Raw genomic sequence first — 24343 nt, forward strand, 5'->3', positions numbered from 1 at the left:
ATATATATTTGTAGGGCCGCCCGTACAAGCCATAATTCATTCTGGCACTCTCACACACTTACATTCACTTACATTCTACATCAGAATGTATGTGTGTGAAAGCAAAAATATATGCATGTAAAAGGAAATGGTCTCTCAGTTTGGTTCACTAGGCTACACAATCATGGGGAAGACTGCTGATCTGACAGTTGTCCAGAAGACATTCATTGACACCCTTCACAAGGAGGGTAAGCCACAAACATTGCCAAAGAAGCTGGCTGTTCACAGAGTGCTGTATCCAAGCATGTAAATGAACTTTTCCATGACATTCTAATTTATTGAGATGCACCTGTATATATATATATATATATATACTTACTTACTGACATTAAAATTTTGAACATTTGTGAATGTCAATCCAATGAAGAGGATTTCAGATCTGATAAACCATAATGTGATTGCTAAGGAGAACTTAAGTAGTTACTTAAAACTATGCAAATTAGAAGGGACCTCTGCCTCTTTACTATTGATGTTTCAGCACATTTCGGGGTCACTTTGAACAGTTAGATGTTGTTGCAAGAATCATTATATGTGTCACGAATTCGGTCCATGGACTTCCGTTTATTCACCACCAGAGGTCACCCTTTCCATTACATTGACTCTCGCACAACACAAACTGTTGCATAGCACCCTGGACTACATATCCCATCATTCTTTGCACGATTTGCAGACTGCACTGATTGCACACAGCTGTTTCTAATCACCTCACACACTATATAACACCCACTCTAACCACCTTTCTCTGCTGAGTATTGTTTAGCCTGTACCCCTTTCCGAGTCATCGTGTTTTCCTTGTTTTGCCTTGCCTGTTTCTGCGGTATCTGATCTTTGCCTGTTTTCCTGGATTTCTCCCTCTCGTCTTGCCCCTGTGATTCTGTCTGCCGATCGGTGACCTACGCTAGCCCTAGGACTATTCTTGTGTTTTTGCCCGCCATATACCTGTTTGCCATTGTTCGACCCTGCCTGTTATACCACGTCTCTTTAAATAAAGCTTGCAGATGGATCCACACGTCTCACGTCTCGTCAGCCCCGTTACAATATGGTTGGTTGTTTTGGGAATAAATATTGCAATATTAATGGGCCAGAATGGTTGACTAGTCTGTTAGACAACAAGAAAGTTTTAAGAAATAAATATTTTTTTCTTTTTTGGAAGAGATGCAGCATTTCAGAGAGCATGCTTGACAGTGTGCTGTGCTTCAGGGTTCAGTAACAGTTAACTGTTGGACTGTCAGCGCACATAAACCATCTCTGAACAGCCGTCTCTAGATCCATCCCCTTTAAAACACCACTGCTCTAGCCATCAAAGCACCACTTTTTCAACAAATTCCCCACCTTCAACAAAAAACAGACAATTACTGTTTGATTATTATTGTTTTTTTTTTTACCTGCTCAAATTATGGCTACTGAATTGTATATTTTTGTTTTTTAATGTCTCACACTGTGTTTTCAACCATTTAATGCACACAGTGAGAAAAAAAATGTTTGTTTTTTTTCCATTTTGTTGCTCCTTGGGGCAATAGCCACAAAATTAATCAAGTTGTGTATTAATCCTTAACTGGCTTGGTAAATATATTGTCTGTGATGTATTGATCCAGAGATCTAGCATGTGTATATATAGAGAATATTTGTTCATACAATCTGTTATACAAATAATTTATTGATTAAAAATAAAATGTGGAAAATCATGCAACAATTTCAATAGCATATTTTAAAAGATAAAACCAAGTTTGACAATCAATTAAAGAGCACTTGAATTACAATGTCAATCATGGCCTGTTGTAGTTATTAACATATACAAACTAATTAATAATTGTAATTAATAAATATGAAAAAACAGGCATTTTTCAAAAAATACATTCTTTTGTGTTCCATAGAAGAAACGTTTGCTCAGAAGAAAGCAGGAAATCTAGTAAATCTCTTTTAAAAAAGCAACTAGTCAAATAGTCATTCAGTCTAACCATTTTTAAAATTATGTAGTTTACTGCATTCCTATAATTACTCTGTAGGTTTTCCAAAATTCACCTTCTGTCATTATGTGGTTAACAAAATAAAGTTTCGCTAATGATCACAAATCTTTAAAGACAGAGCCTGCTGAGATGATGACACAAAATGAATGTTGTTGAGACCACATACAGCACTTATGTCTGCTTTAGTAGAATTGGATGTGATGCTACCCTTAATAAATGAGCAGCTCTCAGCCACTGTCGGAAAGGAGTCATGGGAGAGCGGGAAGGCGAAACACTAACATCTCATTTAATCAAGTGCCTTCTTGAATTGGTTTTCTCCCAAAAATGAACGACACCGCAGAGAAAAAAGCAGACCAGAACAGCGTGGTGTATCCTGCCTGTCCCACAAGTTTATTGATCATGAAAGCAGACTGCCTTCACTTCTGAGCTGACTCTACATGGTCCTGTTAGTAAGGGGTAAACAAAGCAAGACAGACGCCTGTGTTTCATGGACACTCTGAGAGACACAGACATTATTCATCATTCCCCAGCTGAGATGTTCCATCGACAGCGTAGTGTGGGGGAAATTCAGCGGCAGGCAAGAAAATCATGACTAAAGACGGCACATAATCCAGCCTGATAGATGAAAATATGAGTAATATGTTAATAGGAGGTGTTCTTTCTCTCTGTTAGAAAGTCAAATTTCCAGCAGGAATATTGACAGCTGATAGTCCTGAGAGACACAGCTGACATGCTTTCATCTGTCACATAATTTTTTACAAAGAAAATACTGTTGACAGCAGAGTGGGAAAGTGGTCGTCACTTAAATTCACACATCTTTGCTTAAATTTTCATGGGTGGGCCCCCTCATCACTGGGCTCAGGTGGGGAATCAGCAGGGACCTGGAAATACAATGTTGAATTGATATCTGTCATAATACAATTATATCAAGATTGTTTGATTAGTGTGAATTCAAAACTAATATACACTGCAATCTATTACTCCAAGTTTCTAATTCATCTACAATTGACTGATTTCCTCAACCTACACAACTTTTAAAAAATGTAGGATCTGATTGTTCTTGAAGGAAGGTTCTTATTTTGAAAAAATAACCTTTGCATTTGAATGCAAAATGCAAGTTATTTAAGCCAAATTTTCAAAAGTCTTTAGTGTCACACGATCCTTCTGAAATCATTCTAAAATGTTAATTTGGTGCTGAAGAAACAATTCTTACTATCATCATTGTTCAAAACAGTTGTGCTGCTTAATATATTTGTGGAATCCGTAATGCATTTTTTCATGATTCTTTGATGAATAGAGAGTAGAGATGAATAGAGTGTTTATTTGAAATCGTAATCTTTTGAAAGTTTTAAGGCAATCTTTTAAAATGTCAAACATTATAAATGTCTTTTCTGTTGCTTTTCAGGCTTAACTATGTCAGTAATGTAAAAAATATGCAGCAGCAGATTTTGGGTCTTCTCAAAGCTTTATTTAGAGTTAGTTACTCCAGTCTGCCTCAGCTGCAACATGTGGCACTGCCATGACACAATTTAGGGGCCAGAAACTGATGGGACGCAGCAACAATTTGAAGCTTTGTCTCAACTAGTATTAGATTTACTAAGCAGATGCTTCTGCTGCTCTGTGTGCAATGGACTGCTAGAGGAATGTCTTAAAAGAACTGAGTGAGCAGCACCAAGACAATAGGTGTGCTCCATCAACAAGACATTAAGAATAAGTTGAGGCTAAAATAAATGCACCTCAGATCCTAACAAGACATTTAGATTGGTGACACATAGTTGTGACGGCAGAGAATATGAAAAGCAGTACTCAAGAAGAATCACACTTTTAAGTTCACAATAGCTTCACTTCGATCAACAACATTTGCAAGTCACTTTTAATGCGCTTTGATTTACACTGGTTCCTTTCGTAACACTTCACTAGCTAGACTTAAAGAAAGCTGCTTACATTACATGGCAGCAGCCACAGGGAATGATTTTAGTAGTATTTTAGTGTTTGAGCAGACATAGAACAGAACATGGCACAGCGGAAACAGTGTAATGCTTTGTTCCATGTGATTCCTGCAAAGGCTTCCAGCTTGATTTGCAGCTTTTGTCTCCCCTGCTGTAGCAGAGAGAGATTATTTCAGCATCATGGAGAGTGACAGCCATTGGAGAACCAGCAAGTGGAGCTGCTGCAGTCATACAGTATTTATTGTATTCCAAGTCAGATTTTCCAGTTTTTGCTTAGGTGAGAATTTGGGCAAGTAAATTCAATTAAAGTACTTATAATAACTAACAGCAGTTTGGCACCTAAACAACCAACGGAACGAAACTATTTTTACCTCATTATACTTTTCCTGAATGACTGGATCTCAAAATAGTTTAAATTGTGACATCAGTGTGACATGCTATACTCTAAATTATGCTTGAGCCTAAACTTGAGCTCATATGAATGAACAGACCTAAAATTGTACTTTTAGGGCCAGATTTACTAAACAGGGCAAATTAGCTTTAGAGCGCAATTCCATAAAAGCGCAGAATGGGAGGGGAAAATTCTGTGTGTGATTTACTGACAATGTGCACATTAAAAAACACAGACGCAGCCAGATAATTTCCATAATGACCAGCGCAATCTAACAAGAGCAGCGCAAATTACCGCCTGCTTTAAGACATGCTTTTTTTGGGCGTTAAATAATGACGCAAATACTAGTAATTTGACGTGCACGAACATTAGTAAATCGCGTTGCTTGACTCATTTGAATACTCTCCTCCCATAAATTTAGCGTCTGAAAGGGAAACTCCAACAAATGCATATTCAAAAAGGTCAGATGCAAAAATAACTGTGTCCAGGCCTTTTCAGTGCTAATTATTCACTGCGCGTCTTTAGTAAATCCTGACTGAACTATTTTAACGCCAAAAGACGGTTTTGCGATGGTGCAAGCTATTAGTAAATCTGGCCCTTAGAAATCTATTTGTCATATACAGAAGTACAATGCCCATTCAAAATAGAAGAAGCCTTAGATTTTTGAGACGGATAGATTTAAATTCAAGTCCTTAAAATAAAATATCTGAAAATCTTAGGAGATTAAGTTGCACTTTAAAAAAAAGAAAGACAATTGTCTAAAGCTGCCACTGGTAACCCCACCCAAAATAAATAAATTAGTTAAAATATGAATACATTGAAATATAAATAAAATATATAAACAAATTGATACATAAATGAATTAAAATATATATAAATTAAAGTAACTATAAATAAATAAATACATACAAATGAATTAACTGAAATAATTAGAAATACAAACAACAAACAAATGTGTGTGTATTTATTGTATGCACACACATTCATTTAACCAATTTTCTCATTATAAGCAGATATTCAAACAAGGAGCGACAACCCCTTGTGCCCTTGAGTATTTAACCCCAGCTTGCTCCAGGGGGATTGTCCACATAATAAGAGTTGCTTTGGAAAAAAAACCCCGAAATGACTACTTGCATTCATTACTAATGTGGACCCTTACTGGATGGGATTCTAAAGGCTGCATTCTTCCTAACAGGTCATTTCTCAACTAACTTACACAACATTGGTATGACCTCCTCCAAATGACTCATCTCATTGTATGCATGTGTGCGTTCTTGAGCTCACAGTGGCAAATATGACACTTTGCTCACGGGGTAGAAGCTTAATAGCACATTAATGTCATCCTCCATCACACGCTCATGTACTCCCCACCCGCTCTGCATGGCAGCTCCCTCCAGCATAACTCCAAATAAATAATTATCATAAGAGACCATGGCACAAAGTGTTATTACAGCAATGAAGGAAAGACTTCCTTCCTAAAATTAAAAGATTTAAAATGCACAAATTCAAGGATGTTTCTGTAATATCACTATTGTATTCAAGGTTTGAACAATTATAGGTCTTTGAACTGTTATACCACTTTTCCATGGTCAACATATGTTTTCTCTTTCATTTTCATGTATACTGCACTCTGTTTGGCAGTTGTACCTGATGAGGTCACTTTCAACACCTTTTTTCTTGCAGCAATATAAGCCATAATCTAGTTTTACAAAACCATTTGACACACTGTTTTTCCATTCTTAGAATTAAATAGGCTGATTTTGCTATTGTACCTTTAAAGTCGCGATAAAGTGAAAGTACTGTCAGGTGTTTTCTTCTGTATTTTATCATACATCTGAGTGAAACTTTGTCAAAAGAAAAAAAAAATTAGGGAAGGGTCAGATCTACCTCCATCCAATTAAAGGGATAGTTTACCCAAAAATGTATTGTATTAAAGTATTATACATTTAAATGCTGTAAATACATCAATATTATACATTTTAGTGTCTGTAAAAATGTAAAAATGTAGTAAATGTTTTGTAGAACCACATTTTACGTAAAATACATATGAATTCTCATGAGATCACGTTGGATATCTTTATAAAAGCTCAAAGAATTAAAAAAAAAAAATTTGTAAATAACCTCATATTATTAATTTAAATATTAGTTGTTTATTGTAAAACAACCATGGAAGCTAAATTAATGGTTTCTGATATGCAGAAAATGACATATGTACTATATACATGAGGACAATAAAATATGTTAATTATTTCTTCTCAGTTTTTTAAGAAAGATCAGAAACTATAAAAAGCGCATTGTGTGACAAAAAAAAAAGTTGTTCGGTCACAGTTTTAAAGCTTGTCAGTTAACAACAATTTAAAATTCAATAGTTTTAATGACACATTGTTTAGTCCTAAATGATTTGCTAAAAGGTTGACATCAATAAGCAGTTGCTAGATTTACTTGGTCTCAAAGTTGTCTTTTCCAAAAACAAATCTCTTAAAACACAATGATTACCTCACAAAAAAGTGGGCACTAACCAGTGTTAATTTTGATAGCAACTTTAGATTTAGTTTTAGTCATAGTCTTTTGACTAAAATGCCATTTAGTTTTAGTCATATTTTAGTCATCTGAATTCTGAGTTTTAGTCGACTAAATATCATAAGATTTTAGTCGACTAAATCTACAGTAAATTTAGTCGGCTAAAAACGAATGGGTTTCCAATTTGATATTAAGGTTTTATCATGATAGACACCGATTTAACTGCGGTGACATACAACATGCCTTTATGTTAAAATTAAATTAAACCACTTCTCATAAAGAACAAGAACATGGTCTTCTTTTCAATTAAATACAAATGGTTATATAGGCTAATTATGCATTCTTTATAACAACTTGTTTACTACATTCTTCATTCTTTCAAGCAGACATATTTATTTCTATTTCTAGTCTTTACGCCTACTAAAGTGATTCAGTCAAGAGCAGTGAGTGATTTTCTGTCTTTCTTTTGTTGCTTGTTTAACATCAATGCCACAGACAATAGCAACTTAATTAGGCTGCTGTCCCTTTAAAACCGGATACACGGATGCACGGATGTTCTGATAACCGAGTGTGTTTACGTAAATACTCATCAAAACAGACAATTCAACATCATTTTGTGTGTATTTCTCCGTTCATGAGACACGAAAGAGTACTCGTGAGCTGTGTGAGAGGCGCTGCTTCGGTGTGTGTGCTCAGAAAACCGGACCGAATTGAGTTCTCTTTTGCGTCGTCAGATTTATCCATATATCTGCTCTTCTCTTACCCCCAGATATAAAAATTTTTGTACGTTTTATGAGACGTGCAGCAAGTGTATGTTAGCTTATGTCCCGCCGGTTCATATGTATGCATCTAACCTCGTAACCATGCAGCAGATTCATTCTGAACGAATCTCTTCCCAAATCGTCCTTCCCTAACATTTTCATCTCATTTTTATTAATTGACGAAAATGTCAACAGATTTTCATCATAGTTTGTCATTCAAAACGAGTTTTAGTTCGTCATCATCTCGTTTTCGTCGGTGAAAATTTTTTTAACAAAAATTAACACTGGCACTAACTTAAAAAATTAAAACAATATATGTCAGGGACATGTTCCCTCCAGTTACATGCTTGCTTTTGCTAAAACTTTAAAGGCACAGGTTTAGCAAATCTGATTTACACATGTAATTTCGCATAATATCCTTCTTTTCAAAAAACAAAAAAATCTACTGCCCACTGTTGTGCTCTAGACATGTATGTTGCAGTGCGGATGTTGAGTGTGCAATTGTCTGTGATAATGCTATTATAGGCCCAGAGAAGAGGAACATCAACACTAAAATGCATCTGTGTTAAGTGAAATGAAGGGTGATGCCCTGTACTTGTACTCTTTCTTCGCCCTTGCCTTGCAGTCAGCTTCTATTTGTTGCTCCAAAAGTCCTCTCTCTCTTTCTCTTTCCTTCATTTGCAGTCAGCTTCCATCTATTGTAGTGTAAAGGCAGTTTCTCAGAAAGAAGCTTTTTTTTCTGAGAAGCTGTCGCTAGCAGATGTCAACACCACATCACATGTCAGCTCTGACATATCATAACTATACTCGCAGTGGTCAGCTGGCTCCCTCGTCTATGACAGAAAGCTGGACTGAGCCACACGAGCTACAAGTGCCCTGAAGCTTTGCTGTGCAGTCAATGGAAACTGATTCCATCAATCTTGAGACAGAGGAGAGAAGAAATGAGTATAAATAACAGAAGTGACAGAGTAACTGGACTTTACTCTAAGATTGTTGTTTAAGAGCACTAGTAGCACTAAAAGAAAATAGTTATGGGTACATCATTTTTTAAAAATATGTAAATGCCTCAATACAACATCTGAACAAGGCAAATCAGAAAAAGAATAATGTAACAACGAGTAAATGCAGTGCACTTTAACAAATTAAATTTAATATATTTATGTACAAGCAGGCAACAACAGAAAGATAATCTAAAATATGTGATCTGACATATGATAAAGGATATCTTTTAGTGCACATAAATGACTTAAACTTTTTTTATTGGATAAAAAAATTGCTAATAAATAATTAGATTTGTTATGTGAAGTTACCTAATGACAACATAAATAAATATGGCTAAAAGGCAAAAGATGTTAAGTGAGGGCTAATAAACTGGCAAATTAACGAATCCATATGGTGAATATGGTGAATATTTTAGTAATATTCATACTAAATATAAAACAAATATGAACACACCAATATAAATATGAATATTCATCATATAAGTATGTATAATTCTAGACACTTCATATTTATATGCCTTAATTTGCCAAGCTTTTTCAGGCTTTCTCTGTTGACTTGGAAAGGAACAAAACTAGGGATGCACGATATTGGATTTTTGCAGATATCCGATATGCCGATAATTGTCAGTTAATTTTGGCTGACATCCGATGCCGATATATAATTATTTTCAATTTTGGTTAGTTTTTAACAAGAACTTATTTGTTAGAATTAAATAAACAATAATGAAGTTCTTTTATTATGACAGTACATTGATGATTTGAAAATAATTATAAATAAACTATATATTAATAATAAACTAATTAATAAAACTTTTTCAGAAAGATGCAGTGGTAACCTTAACCTTTTATTTAATGATTTAACATTTGTAAATGGTCTTAAGCAAAAGAGTTGCAAAAATTCTGAAAATCTTTTAGAGCTTTAGTTATTGTAAGTACTTTAGAGCTTTTATTTGTTTAAAAATATATCATATTACACATGATTACACATAATGAATAAATCAGTATTTTATATGCCTTAATTTGCCAAGCTTTTTCAGGCTTTCTCTGTTGACTTGGAAAGGAACAAAACTAGGGATGCACGATATTGGATTTTTGCAGATATCCGATATGCCGATAATTGTCAGTTAATTTTGGCTGACATCCGATGCCGATATATAATTATTTTCAATTTTGGTTAGTTTTTAACAAGAACTTATTTGTTAGAATTAAATAAACAATAATGAAGTTCTTTTATTATGACAGTACATTGATGATTTGAAAATAATTATAAATAAACTATATATTAATAATAAACTAATTAATAAAACTTTTTCAGAAAGATGCAGTGGTAACCTTAACCTTTTATTTAATGATTTAACATTTGTAAATGGTCTTAAGCAAAAGAGTTGCAAAAATTCTGAAAATCTTTTAGAGCTCATAATTTGTTTAAAAATATATCATATTACACATGATTACACATAATGAATAAATCAGTATATATACAATTATTTAATTTAAGTGTCATGTTTGTGAATTTTTTTCCATGTAAGCTATAGCTTCTGACCTTTAAATCAAAACATACTCATGATTTTATGGCATCAATTACTGCTTTATTTGATCAGAAACATAGTCTAAATATTATTGCTTTCATTTTATTAGAAGTAGGCCAACAGCGCCCCCTAGGAATTAAAACTCCTTACCTAACGGGCATTAGGACCCGGGGGAGGCTGCCGCTGCTGCCACTGCACGTGCTATTACTGTTTACTCTATCATACACAGAATGCCTCATTCTGTGTGTGCATTCTTAGTTTAAATGCAGCGATCCAAAACAGTGAATACAATCACCATTCAGGCAAAACTTTGCTTTTTAAGAACATATGAATAAACGTATTCCTCTTATTGGCAAGACATATCGGCATAATTTTTCATATAGGGCCGATGCTGATATTTACATTTAAAGCCATTATCGGCCATTTCCGATATTGGTCTGATAATATCGTGCATTCTTAAACAAAACCCCAGCCAATCGCAGTGTGAAACAGTGCAGCCAATCTACAGTGAAAGTGAACAGCATGACACAACTGCATCACTCTCATTATAATCAATTAGGCCACACACTGCAAGAGTGACAAGATATATATATATATATATATATATAAAATTTCACATGTTTTGACTGGGTGACCGCTCTCAAATGTGATAGAAATGCAACAGTTTTGAGCAGGTAACAACTCTTTTTGTTTGACAGGTGCATAATAATATTCATGTGGTGAGGAAAACAAATAGCAAAATAAAAAATAATGACTATGACCAAAACCAAGACCAAAATGGTTTGAAGGATTAGTTCACCAATAAAATGAAAATTTGCTGAAAATTGACTCACCGTCATTCCATCCAAGATGTAGATGAGTTTCTTTCTTCATTGGAACAGATTTTGATCAATTTGGATTTGGATTATTATTATTATGACATTAATTTTGATTAAGGACTCTTATTTTGGCCAGAAGTGATGTTTAAAGTTAAAACGCCTTGATTTTTTTGATCAGCTGTTTGACACTCATTCTGACGGCACCCATTCACTGCAGAGAATCTATTGGTGAGCGAGTGACATAATCCTCAATTTGTCTAAATCTGTTCTTATGAAGAAATAAACTTATCTACATCTTGGATAGCCTGAGGGAGGGGGGTATTTTTGTTTTTGGGTGAACTATGCCTTTAAAATTTAAATTTTAAAACTTTTAAGTGGCAAACAACACACATTCTATTCTAGTTCCTAGTTAACTCTCACTCATTCAAATCACAATACTCCAGGAACATACTGACTTAATTCCTGACGATAGCAGCCATTAGAATGTGACACTACATGGCAGAGAAGAAAAGCATGCAGACACAGTGCCAGAGGAAAGATCTTGTCATTGTTAGTTTGTCACTACTGCCTGGTCGCCAGGAATCAAGGCCTTCACTTCAGGTATGACGGAGACACAGAGCTCATTATCGGGTCTAGGCAGCATCTGAGCCCCATATAGTGTTTGAAACGTGTCTGGATCTGCCTCTTGCTATTTGCCTCTGATCTGTAGACAGAAAGCAAAAGCGTCATCTAGTTTTTGGTCACATTCAATAGGATTCTCTCTCCACCGACACCTACAGTACACTATCAGCAGAGACTTCTTTTTTTAACCACAATCCACAGGTTATAATCCTAAATGGAGTAGTCTGTGGGGCTTATTTGTGTGCTGCTGCATAGAAGTTCCAGCTTGTCATTTATCAGTAGAGGACAATAATAAAGGCACAGCGAGCAGTGCGGCAGTCGTTTCTTCCTCCTTTGGCAAAACTGTGATAAATGACTTAGCGGAGGATGATTTTTCATATGATGGTTATGCTCTATAACTGTCCTCATGGGCTGATATTGTAGGATTCTCTCTCCACCGACACCTACAGTACACTATCAGCAGAGACTTCTTTTTTTAACCACAATCCACAGGTTATAATCCTAAATGGAGTAGTCTGTGGGGCTTATTTGTGTGCTGCTGCATAGAAGTTTCAGCTTGTCATTTATCAGTAGAGGACAATAATAAAGGCACAGCGAGCAGTGCGGCAGTCGTTTCTTCCTCCTTTGGCAAAACTGTGATAAATGACTTAGCGGAGGATGATTTTTCATATGATGGTTATGCTCTATAACTCTCCTCATGGGCTGATAATACAGAGCTTGGAACAAATAAAACCTGAGGTAGTGCTCCAGGATGGGGTTCGACGAACACCTTTGAAAATTTCAGATCTCTTCCCTAGTCAACACTGAAGAATAAAAGGAAAAACATTACAAGCTTTTATATATTGTTTCCCAAAGCAGTGTTAATGCTTATGTTGGAAGAAAAGCATGCATCTTGCTGTTTTATCAGTCGCTGAAAGACCAGCATAAACGAGGCGCTTTTCAACTCCTGCTGAGCTACAATTCAACCGAGCAAATTATTGAAGCACCAGGGATACTCAGTAAGTAGAATCATAAACCACATTCATCACCTTAAAGGTTGGATTATTAAGGCATTCAGTACATCAGCAACTGATTTGCTGAGGCAAAAACCGTGAGAGCATATAATTAGCTGATGTATTAAACATGTTTCTGTCACTGATTATGGCACTAATGTGCAAAAATATTACACAGCATAGATAAATCCATCCATTCATGGAATTTCGGCAATCATGGAAATCGCAGCAAATTCTCAAGCACCTCAATCACACTGTTTGCCTACTAGCAGGAATAGATGAAGGCATAAACACTTCGCTTCACATTATTAAAAGAGAGAGAGAGAGACAAAAAAGAGAGAAAATGTAAAAAAAGAAAAGAGACCTTTTGGGGTAGGACGTTTTTAAAAGAAGTCTCTTATGCTTACCAAGGTTGCATTTATTTGATCAAAAATTCTGTAAAATCATTTTGAAACAAAATATTGTGAAATATTTTTAGAATCTTACTAACTTTTGTATGGTTGTATTGCCCGTGTGATCAGGGAAGCTGCTTTGACACAATCCGTATTGTATAAAGCAATATCTAGCTTATTTTTCAGCACGGAAGTAAGCCGTTTTCTGTGAATGTGCAAGATTTCTGGTTCATTAGCCACTGTAAGGAAATAACGAGAAGAATAACAAAGTGAAGTAAATGGTAAAACTGTTTGCACTACAAACCAGTGTGTTCATATGTAAAATAATACATTAAAATAAAATGCTAAGACACACCAGCAATATCAAGCAGCAAAATATATATAGCCTTGACGAGCATAAGAGAGTCCATTAAAAACAGTACTATATGCTTACATGTGGTCTATAAAACTGACACGAATAGAGGACAGTTTTCAGGATTTTTCTCATTAAATTGTTTAATTTTTAGAGTGTCTTAATATAATGGCTACTGTAGGCATATTAACTGTCATTTCCCACCAAATCTAAAACAGTCACTGAAAACGGTTTGACAGCCGAAGCGTTTGTACTTATGGAATGAACGCAGTATGATTGTGCTGTAATAGGATCTTTATCTGCAATAAAACACTGACATTTATGACATGAGTAAACTAATAATAAAGTAAACTTTCTGCCATTTCAAACATTTTCTGTCACATCCCTATGTGGCAATTTGAGAACAGTTTTAGAGAAATATCCGTTGATGCACCATGGGAAAACTTTAAATGAATTAGATAAAGATACACATTTGAGCTGATCAACACTGTCACCCATTTGTTTATTTATGAAGGAGAAAATCAGCTATATTTATCAGCTATAAACATGACAGCCCCTTCTGCTGCCCTTCTGTCGACTGTTTTCTGTTCCCAACATAATGAAAAACAAAACTGACTCCATGATCTTAATTTGTTGCCACAAAGGCAAACAAAATCCAAAAAAAGTAAGTAATAAATTATAAGTCCAACAGGTTTGGACTGGTACCTCTCGATCTTCACCTGGTCTAAACTCAAGGGCAATGTGTTACTGCTTATCTGGATGCCTGGTAAATAAGAGATCTTATCTTCCACTCACGATGACATTGAAGACCCATGCTCTAATCGATACAATCCAATTCTTTGTAGATCTGTGGCTCTGATTAGCGTCCCTCTAATCCAATCCCCGTTTTTGTCATCCATTATGGTGGCATGGTGGGGTGCTATAAAGGATGTCGTTATCGCTGGTTATGAGTTTAGCACTGATGTAAAGCTGGCAATGTGATTGGCCGAACGGAGACTTCCTCTGGCTCTTCTAATTGCAAATCCACTTGGGCCCAGACTGATACATTTCATCGCCTTGGCAACACTGCAGGCAGTGAACCTGGTAATGGGGAAAGTATATTCTCAGGGGAGGAAATTACTGCTTTCCATGTTGTAGCTGGACAGAGCAAAAGGGGAGCAGGGAATGGTGAGCAACCTGCCCTAAAAATATGTTGTAAATCTATTGTACAACAGATAGCGAGCTAGATAAAGGAACAAAACATTCAGTGGAATGAGGATGTGACATCCAGAACCTATCTTCATTTATGGTCACTGAGCCTGACTTATATTTGTAATGATGATGTGTCCTTGGAGGGCAATAGTATGATGAATCTGTGTGCAAGAATATGTGAAATGCAAATGCTCAAGGGTGCAGAAATAGGGGCAAGAAAACATGTTGCAAAGTCTTTAGCATGTATGTACAGTATCGAGATGAAACTGAGATCAGATAATCTGTGATAAATCGGTCTGGCAGATCACCAGATGAAATCACCACCTAAATTAGAAGTCACCTCATTCTTAACTGTGGATAAAGGAGACAGAAGAGATGCATGGTGCAGCTTTCCAGACCAATTTCGGAGCATATAATCAATGCAAAAGCAGAAATTGAGACATTTTGAGACGGCCATTCCAGTGATTTTATGCTCACTGTAGCGTCCACTTCAACAATCCAGCACCAACTGAATACATCCATTTTGGAATATGTATTAAAATAAATCTGTTATTAAAGTAATTTTGTATACATTTGGTTTGGCAATGCATTTACAGAATGTGACAAGTGACAGGCAAGTTTGCCTAAACTTCTCTCTCTGACTTTTCCCATACATAGACGGGAAAATAATTTGTTGTGATTTTTCATTTTCCCATTATCATGCCCACAACAATTTCACAGCACAGCAATCACACAATAATGAACTTCCAGAAGCAATTAAGAGGCTCTTTCTGGCACATAGCCTTTATGTGAGGAAAACACCTATGTGGGCTAATCATAGTGTGCATAGTAAGCTGGTGGATTAGGCTTTTATTTTTTGGTAATACAAAAGCTGAAATCCTCTAATCAAGTTCCTGTAATTCAGCCTAAATTGTGCTGGACATTATTGTAGCTGGCAAGTTGCCAAGGAAACATGAAATGAATGTTACAGAACCTAAAAAACAATATAGCATCTGACTTCACAAGCAGAGTTGGGGAAGGAAAAAAATCGATAGGTGATATTTTAGCTATATTTTGATTCATTTTATTCATATTTTTAGGAAAAGAAAAGATATAAGGCATATTTTAGCACTGGTCAGTGCACACTCAATTATTTATATTCAACCAAAATCTAGGCTCAGAACAGGCTAAAAAATACAACTGTGCAAATCACCGACACCCAGTGAAGCCGAATGAGAAACAAATGAGCAAAAACACTACAATATATCACAGTTCTGAATCCAAAAAATAATCTCCATGTTATTGTATCATGACAGATGTTGATATAATATCGCAAAGCCAAATCACCCCAACCGTGAACTTATTTATTCATGAGAATATCACAATGAGCATCTAAATCTCTCATGTAACACAGTCTAACTGGGAAATAACCATCTGTAGTGTGAAGATGGCGATAAATTCTGAAGCAATTTATGGAATAAACTTCTATATAACAGTGAATACAGTTAACAAAATTTACCAACTGGCCAATTTTATCATATTTATTCCTGACTTTTTTAGATAGTATTTTCATAATAGAACAAACAAAGAAAAATACAGAGCAGAAAATCTAGAGGTGTAAAAGATTTAAGTGAATTTGAACTACAGAAGAAACAATAGGATGTGTATGGACATATATAAAATATTTCTTGGAAAAAAATGATTAGGTGAACAGCAGCAGCAAGATCATATGTGTCTTACCAGTGTTTTGGTCCATGTACTCTTGTGAGGTATGTTGGTTCTGATGGACCCATTCCCCATTACATTTGAAGAAGATCTGCAGGGAAGGAGTTGCTCGACAGCGCAACTTGATTGGGTTGTTTTTGATTATGTAAGCATCCTCAGGCTCTTGCAAGAAGTGAGGTAATGTCCCACCAACTGATGACAGAGAATCAGCAAGGGCGTCACTGACGGTTCCTGTAAAATCAATTAACACGTGTAAGAAATGAGCACACTTCTCTAGCACATTTACTCAGAATTTAAACTCATAATATCTTAATTTTACAGCCATTTGTTAGTTCCATGAACACCCCAGATACATCATTTTCAAATGATTTGCTAAAAAAAAAAAAATACTGTGACAATCATATCTAAATGTGGTCTGCATTTAATACAGCTTCTGGTTTGTAAATATGGTGCTTTTCCTCTGGGAATGTTCTGAGCTTCCCATTGATTTTAAACTGTGTGCCAAAGAGACAATTCCACTAAAACAATTCAAGCCATTTTCTACTTTAAAAACGCATTAGCTTTCCCTGAGTGCTTTTGTGATGAAAAGAATAAAAGAATTAGCGATGGAAGAGAGTGCGACTGATTACTTTGTGTTTGACTGATGAGCTAAAATGCATCCTAGTGCAGAAAAAAAGTGAGAATGCTATTCCTTGGGCCTAGTGTGTTTTATTTTTCTTTCTTTCTGCCATCATTCTTTTTAACGGAAGGAAGAATAAAATAGCAGACAGGTCAACAGAGACAGAGAGAAGAGAAATAAGACAGATAAAGAGGTGTAAAGTATGAAGGGAATTAAGAAAGATTTTATTTGGAGATATTCACATGAATACCATTTTAATAATTGTAATTGCCTACACCATCTCTGACACTCTGGAATAAAACATTCCACCCATGAGAGACCGGCCATATACTGCGAAGTCTGTCAGATGTGTAAAATCCCATGAAAGCCATTAAACTAGCAGCTAATTCAGCTCTGCCCACTGAAATCTAATAGACTTTCATTTTTCACCACCTCCCACATTTGCTGTCATGTGAAATGAATAAAGAATGTATGCATACACACACACACACACACACACACTCTGAAAGCAGTTCACTGCTTTTTTTTTTCTTTTAACGCATACTCACTTCATATTCTCTTTTAATATTGTAGATACTGCAGAAGAACGTGTACTACCAAAAGTTCAAATATTTTTTAAATAATGGGGTCATGAACTGAGAAATCAAAACTTCCTTGATCCTTTGATATATAAGAGGTCATTGTGTTATAAAACATGCTGTAAGTTTCAGAACTCAAAACTTTCTCATTAGTCTAAAAACAGCTTATATTGAAGCCAATCTGCCAAAACAACAGCTTGTGGAATGTGCCACTCTATGATGTAATAGTGTGGCTAAACACCGCCTCCGCAGAAGAAGATCAGCGCCTGCTTCTACATCACTGTCTGTTTAGCCCCGCCCACTAATTCACGCACATAGTGGGTAAGTGACAATAGCGGCAAATGCAGGTCTACGCAGAAACCAAACGATAAACTTTATTTGATGAACTTTATTTTTAATGAAGTTCCAGAAATAGTCAGTAAGAACTCGGTCTTTTGTTCATTTCATTTTACCGTGGATTTGTTTACAAATAAGGCACAATTCGACACAGGATTTTCAGAAAGATTGAAACTAAAAGACGATGCTGTGCCAACTATATTGCATACGATGTTGCACACACAAAAGTGAGAAACTGTTTTTACTGCATGATCATACTATACTATGTACTTATGTGAGTATTTATGCATTTTTTTACCTAAATCACAGCAGTGTCCATCTATGAAGGATGTAGGCTGTCAAGCATACACAGCTGATGGCCAATAGCAGTGGGTGTTTACTTCCAAGTCTACAATCCACCATGCCTATTCAAACAGAGCTTTCTGATGAGGGGGGTCAAAAACAGGACAGAAAATAGCCTACTTCTTCTAAATTATGTTTTTTGATGTAAAAATCTTGATAACATAAGTGCACCTCGGAAAACAGTACCAAATCAAAAAGGCAGTTCATGACCCCTTTAAATAAAGTAATACTTTTATTTAGCAAGGATGCAGTAAATTGATCAAATGTGACAGTAAAGAAGACACTTATAATCTTACAAAACTTTCTAATCAAAGGTGTTTTCACAAAAATAAGCAGCTCAATGGTTTTCCACATTGATGATGATAATAATGAGAAATGTTTCTTGAGCACCAAATCAGCATATTAGACTAATTTCTGAAGGGTCATGTGACACTGAGGACTGGAGTAATGGCTAATGAAAATTCAGCTTTGCCATCACAGGAATAATTGGCATTTTAAAATATGTAACAATAAAACAGTCATGTAATATTCCACAATGTGACTTCTTACTGTATATTTGATCAAATAAATGCAATTCTGTCAGGACCACTATCATCAAAATGATAGATACTTAGCATAAAGTTTGGTTTGGCGGTATGGTTCTGTTCTGGGCAAAAACCTCCCTGCCCATCCATGCAGCCTGTCATGAATGAGCAGGGAGAGCAGCAATAATACCCCCCCTAGGGTTAACAGAACAGAACAAGGCAGATATCATTAATGTACTTAATGATAATTAAGTGTAACACTTTATTCAAAATAAAGGAGTCTGATTAGCAAGGAATATCAGAAAGCCAAGTCCTGACTGTGGCGAAAGGAGGAGCTGGGGATGGAGGAGGGTAATTTTCTCCGGAGCAAGCTGAAAAGCTGCTGAATAATACTGAATAGAGCTTATATAGGAATGCCGCGATAGGTGTCGTATTCCTATATTTTTGGTGGGCATAAAGGACGTTTTAAAAACATGATTACATAATACCCTAAACTGAATCCAAACTTAATTATAACATGAGACAGTACATTTAAAAAATCTCTAATATCAATAACTAATATAGTACAGATACATCATGCTTCCCTAGTGCAAAACTGTCATTGGTAGTGCAGGAAGTGCAGACAGTAACCTGCTATTTACAGCTGGATACTACCGCATAGTCAGCTGATATAAACTAACAGTAGAGTGACCTGGTGACCTCCAGCAATTTAATTGCCATCACTGTGTACAGCTGCACTCAAGTATCATCTGTCTAGCTTGTTTGTGAAGAAATGTAGTGTTACAATTGCCTCTGATCTCCCCTACTCAACTACAATCTTTAGACAAACGCACTGTGATTAAGAGAATAGCACCATTCCCATCATCTTACAGGATTTTCTTGACAAGCTTTTAAAAGAGGCAAAATTGCTGAAGAGTGGGCATGTTAATGATGTATAAAACAAAACATGCCACCAGCACTTTGACCTCTAATTAAAAATCATTCGTTGTTGAATGCTCTATTTCTGGGTATAGAAAAACAGCTTTGAAGAAGTACCAAAGAAACAAATGTTATCATTCAGAGTTATATTCCCAGGTGTGTGATACCTAGTTCACAGAGAAGTGCATTCAGAGCTGTTTGCAGAATCACCAAGTGGAAAACCAAAGTCACACTAGGGATGTCAGGAGAATGTCACAGATCACCCCATGGGTAAGGAGGCAAAAGCAGGAAATCTTAGATGGACGATATTACACTGGGTTTCAAAGCTCAAGGTACAAAACATGGAGCTCACTCTAAATAATTCAAAATGAAATGTTACTCTGCCTCTGCAGATGTTTGCTAGTAGTCTCACTGTGGACAGGAATTTGTCTTGGTTGCACAGAGCACCACAGATAGACAGATTCCCTGGAAAACAACACAGAATTACATCAGCATATTTAACTTCAGATTCTTCACGAATTCTGGTTATTTTGTCACCTTTGACTAAAATCTCAGCTTCCTCATGGAGCGGGCGATAAGACCTTGGGTGACCATCTTTGGTGTAAAAATCAGTTCTCAGCTGTTTTCTCGGTTCAGTATGGGGGCAAAAACAGCGCACAATTTTAGAAAGTATCACAGCTCAATCCTTTTTCTGTTCATTCTATGCATAAGCACTTCCAAAAGTTTGCAGCTTCAATCTCAAGCCATCAGGTCACTTCCATTGTGCAAAACCATGAATATCCTCTGTTTTCTACTCCCAAGACAAAGGGAGAAAGAAGGACACAATCCTGCTGTGCAGTGTTGCAGATAGGTGGGTGACAAGATGAAAATTGTATCATGAGCTGAATACGGCGACATCACTTCCCTCTGCTACAGAGGGTCAATGGTAGAAAAGGCAGCCGCAACCTTTTGGACAGAATTCATTATTCTTCCTTGTAGATCTGCCAATCTTTAAAGCCCATGTTTAATACATGCATTGCCCTGCTGAATTTGCTTGTTTTCCATTCATGCCAATGTCTGCCCTTAACATTGCATGGTATTTCTCTAATTTGAATTGTAGTATTAGAAGTACAGTTCCCTATGAGTAGTCTGGTCCTTCCATAACCAGCAGAAATTCCCAACATCCGTTGCACAAATTTCAATGATGAATAGAAGGAACAACCTGAAATGACTCCAGATCCATCTGCCATCTGTTGCTGTGAAGAGAGCCTAAACTTTATTTCACCCAAACTGCCTTGCAATGAATTAAACATGAATCAGACACAGCATCGTACTAAACTTCAGCAAGAAATATGATTAAATAATAATAAGATTTAGAAAATATTTTGAAGAATTTACAAGCCATTAGCAGCAATTATGCAGGAAAGAACTGACAGATGCATATAGGAATTATTATAATAAAGTAAATGGAACACAAGGTGAAGGTGAAAGCTAATTCTTATCAGTATGTTTATGTTTTTAACCTCTTGCTCTGTTATCTAAATGCAAACCTGTATTGATCTGTACAAAACTGATACCATCAATATATTAGTTCAGCAGAGTGGCTTAAAAATGCCCTTTTACATTATGGGCCAATAGGTGAACAAGCAAGATCACTTTGTACTTTGACTTTGTCAGCGTATATATAAGCAATTGCATGACTAGTGATGACGGAAAAGGCATTTTAAAATGACAATACACCCATAAATGAAAAATGTCATTATTTACCTATTCACCCTCAATGTTGTTGCTGTCCGTTTATTTTTTCTTCAATGAAAAACAAAATAAATTATTTGTTTAGAAGTAAATTTCAGTCTATTTCTCACACAAAACTTTTGCATGGACTTTGGTGCATTTTTGTCATTTGTATGGGAAAACGACATGAGGATGGGTAAATAATGTGTAACTATCCCTAGAGTTCATCTTCTAGGATTTAATCCACAACAAGTTCAACAGGAAAACAACAATACAGTCGACCATCATAAAACACACCCAATTATAAACACCTTCCCATGTGCAAATTCAATGAGGAACAGTAATGAAGTATAAAAGAATGAGAGGGGGCTGTAGAGGTTAATGGGTATGTGCACATCTCTAACTGGGTTTGAGTTCACACTGATTCCCAGAGTGCTAATTGTTGGCCTTATCCTTTTAGCAGTGCCTGCACACTTGCTGCAATAAAAGGTAATGGATAATTGGAACAATCCATGCTCTATAAAAACAGCAGAGCCAATTCGTTCTGCTCCTCCTATGATAGATGAGCATAAACGCAAGTCCTAATGACTCTAACAAGCAAGCCACCAATAAGTCATTCATTTTCTCATTATGCTAGTTAATTTTAATACAGCCTCTGCAATGAAGGTCCACAGCCTGTCCAATAGTTAGCAGACAGAGAAGAGGTAGAGTTATATAATATACTAATCCAGGTGATTCAATTATGTACTTTTAAGTAAAGACTGTAAAAAACTGCATAATGATGTGTGTTTATCACACTCTTACGAAAACTGCAAACCATGAGGTGAGACAGCATCACACCAACTCCCTAGATCTCTAAGTGTTGCTTATTTAGTGATGTTTATTTTGTGCATTTTTTCACTCTTTCAACTAATTTCTCAGTTTATTACATACATATGATATCCTCTATTATGATTGTTAAATGACAGTGTTGGCTGTCCCTTGTGAGTTTTAGCATTTAAGAAAGTGATGACTTTGTTATCTTTCCCTGGTTAGCTGGATTTCTGTTTAAACTCTGCCCTATTCTCCATGACATAATCAAGGTTGGGCTTGATTCTTGTTTTAGGCTGATTCATAAAACTCATAATATTTTCCAACCAATTTCTTTATCTTAATTTATTTCATCCACCAAAATAGGCTAATTATCATTAACAATTGTTAAAATACTGTTAAATATGTAATATTCAAGTGTGTGTGTGTGTGTGTGTGTGTGTGTAAGCAAATTAGCATATAAGAATGATTTCTGAAAAATCATGTGACACTGAAGACTTGAGATATGGCTGCTAAAATTTAACAAGAATAAATTCTACAAAAATGTCAAAATATTTTCAAAAAACATCATTTTAAATTTAAATGTTTCACAATACTACTGTTTGGCTGTATTTTTGATCAGATAAATACATCTTTTAAAAAAGAAAAACGAAATCTTACTAACCCCAAACTTTTGATGGAATATACAGGCATAGCAAAATCCTATATACATCTATATGTAACCTAAATGTTTCGCTCAATCATGCTTGAATTCAGTCATTATGAGTCAGTGCAACACTAAACCTCTAGTTCTAATAATCTCATAAAGCACATTTCCAAATAGCTCATAATGTGTCATGAATTCCCATGTCAGCTATTTTGGCCTCTCCGGCTTCCTGTAATGAAAGTGCATGGAAAGCAGCTTGGCTTGTGAAAGTGGCTTACATGGAAATGCATTTGACACATCAGTCCTCATCACCAAGTAGCCACTTGATGTAGTTACACATCACTGTTTCAGCACATGCACCAAAAGCTCCTGCCCTTTAAAACCATGTGCTTTACTTTCACACCCAAGCCTCTCATGGATTTCTGAAGAGGGTTTGACACGAGAGGAGGAGAGTGTGTGTACAAGTGAGCATGTGGGGGTTACATGGCGAGCACTCTGTTGGATTTCAGCAAGTTGAGAATTTTAAGGCAGAAGTGTCAGAAAGTGTCAAGATAATCCCAGCTAAGGTGAAGGGATGAGAGTGAGAGAAAGGGAAAGAAAGTGTGAGAGAGAGGAAGTGAGAAAGTTGGAAATGGAGGGAGGCTTTTGGGTTATAATTGATGTCTCAAATATCCCTCCTTCTGTTCACTCAATCACGTACATGCACACGCTTTCTGCAGGGAGCAAGGAAAATACGGAAAGGGTTTTGCCACCTTTGATTAACAATTAAGAAAAAAAAATATTACTATTAAAATGATTAAACCATCCTAAAATGAGTAAAGATTTTAGAATCACTTACTGAAGCCCTACATTTTTTTTACTTAAATTCAACCTATAATTTTAAATTGCACATGATCTTCTTAAATAGCGTTATTATGGTTCTGTAACATACAACAAAAATACAATATTGGTATATTTTAAAGAACACCTATTATGCAAAATTTGCTAAATTGATGTCACATTTTACAGGTCCCGCCCTGAGTGAGCCACACACAATCTACCATGTTTATCTTCACGCTAGAGCATTTAAAAGAAGCATTCAAGTAAGAAATGTCTTATTATTAGAGCTACAGAAATTATTCAAGAAAAGAGAGTGACATTCTGGTTTTATTTTATTGTTTGGGTCATGTTAACAGCATAGACAGGAATATAGGTACTGTATATTACGCTGCTGTTACTTAATACACAGATCTGATATAAACATGCGATTTCGTTCCCAGCTGACTACCTTCACAGACATAACCAACTGTTTTGTAACTTATGTGTGTTTTTAACATAAATGTGTGTGTGTATCTGACCGTTCAAGCGCAACAAGACATGAAAGAAAACATCTAAACATTAGTTTAGTACTTACATGCCGTGTGACAGCTGCTTTCTGTGTGCATGCTTCGGATGTGTGCGCTCAGAATAGCGTATATCATAACTTTAAACTGATATGGCTTTAAAATGTATGATTTCAGCTTGATAGACATGATAATCAAAACTAAACAGATGTTATTTGATAGAGTATCTGAGGTATGAGCTGTAAAGGCACAGCCCTCTTCTGAAAAAGTGGGCAGGAAACAGAAGCTAATATGCATTTAAAAAAGAC

At 35.9% G+C, this 24343-nt stretch overlaps 1 protein-coding gene across 1 annotated transcript in view; it reads right to left on the minus strand.

Annotated features, from left to right (window-relative positions):
• Positions 1–23053, minus strand: part of unc5db (unc-5 netrin receptor Db) — a 76542-nt gene extending 53489 nt beyond the window's left edge. Inside the window, exons 1-2 of the mRNA XM_016285308.1 lie at positions 23026–23053; positions 16243–16458 (exon numbers count right to left, since the gene is read on the minus strand). Coding sequence (XP_016140794.1) covers positions 16243–16458; positions 23026–23053 — 244 coding nt within the window. The remainder of the gene's footprint in view (positions 1–16242; positions 16459–23025) is intronic.
• Positions 23054–24343: the final 1290 nt, after the last annotated feature.

Source organism: Sinocyclocheilus grahami, unplaced genomic scaffold, assembly GCF_001515645.1.
Source record: "Sinocyclocheilus grahami isolate Dianchi unplaced genomic scaffold, SAMN03320097.WGS_v1.1 scaffold195.1, whole genome shotgun sequence".
Lineage (NCBI taxonomy): Eukaryota > Metazoa > Chordata > Actinopteri > Cypriniformes > Cyprinidae > Sinocyclocheilus > Sinocyclocheilus grahami.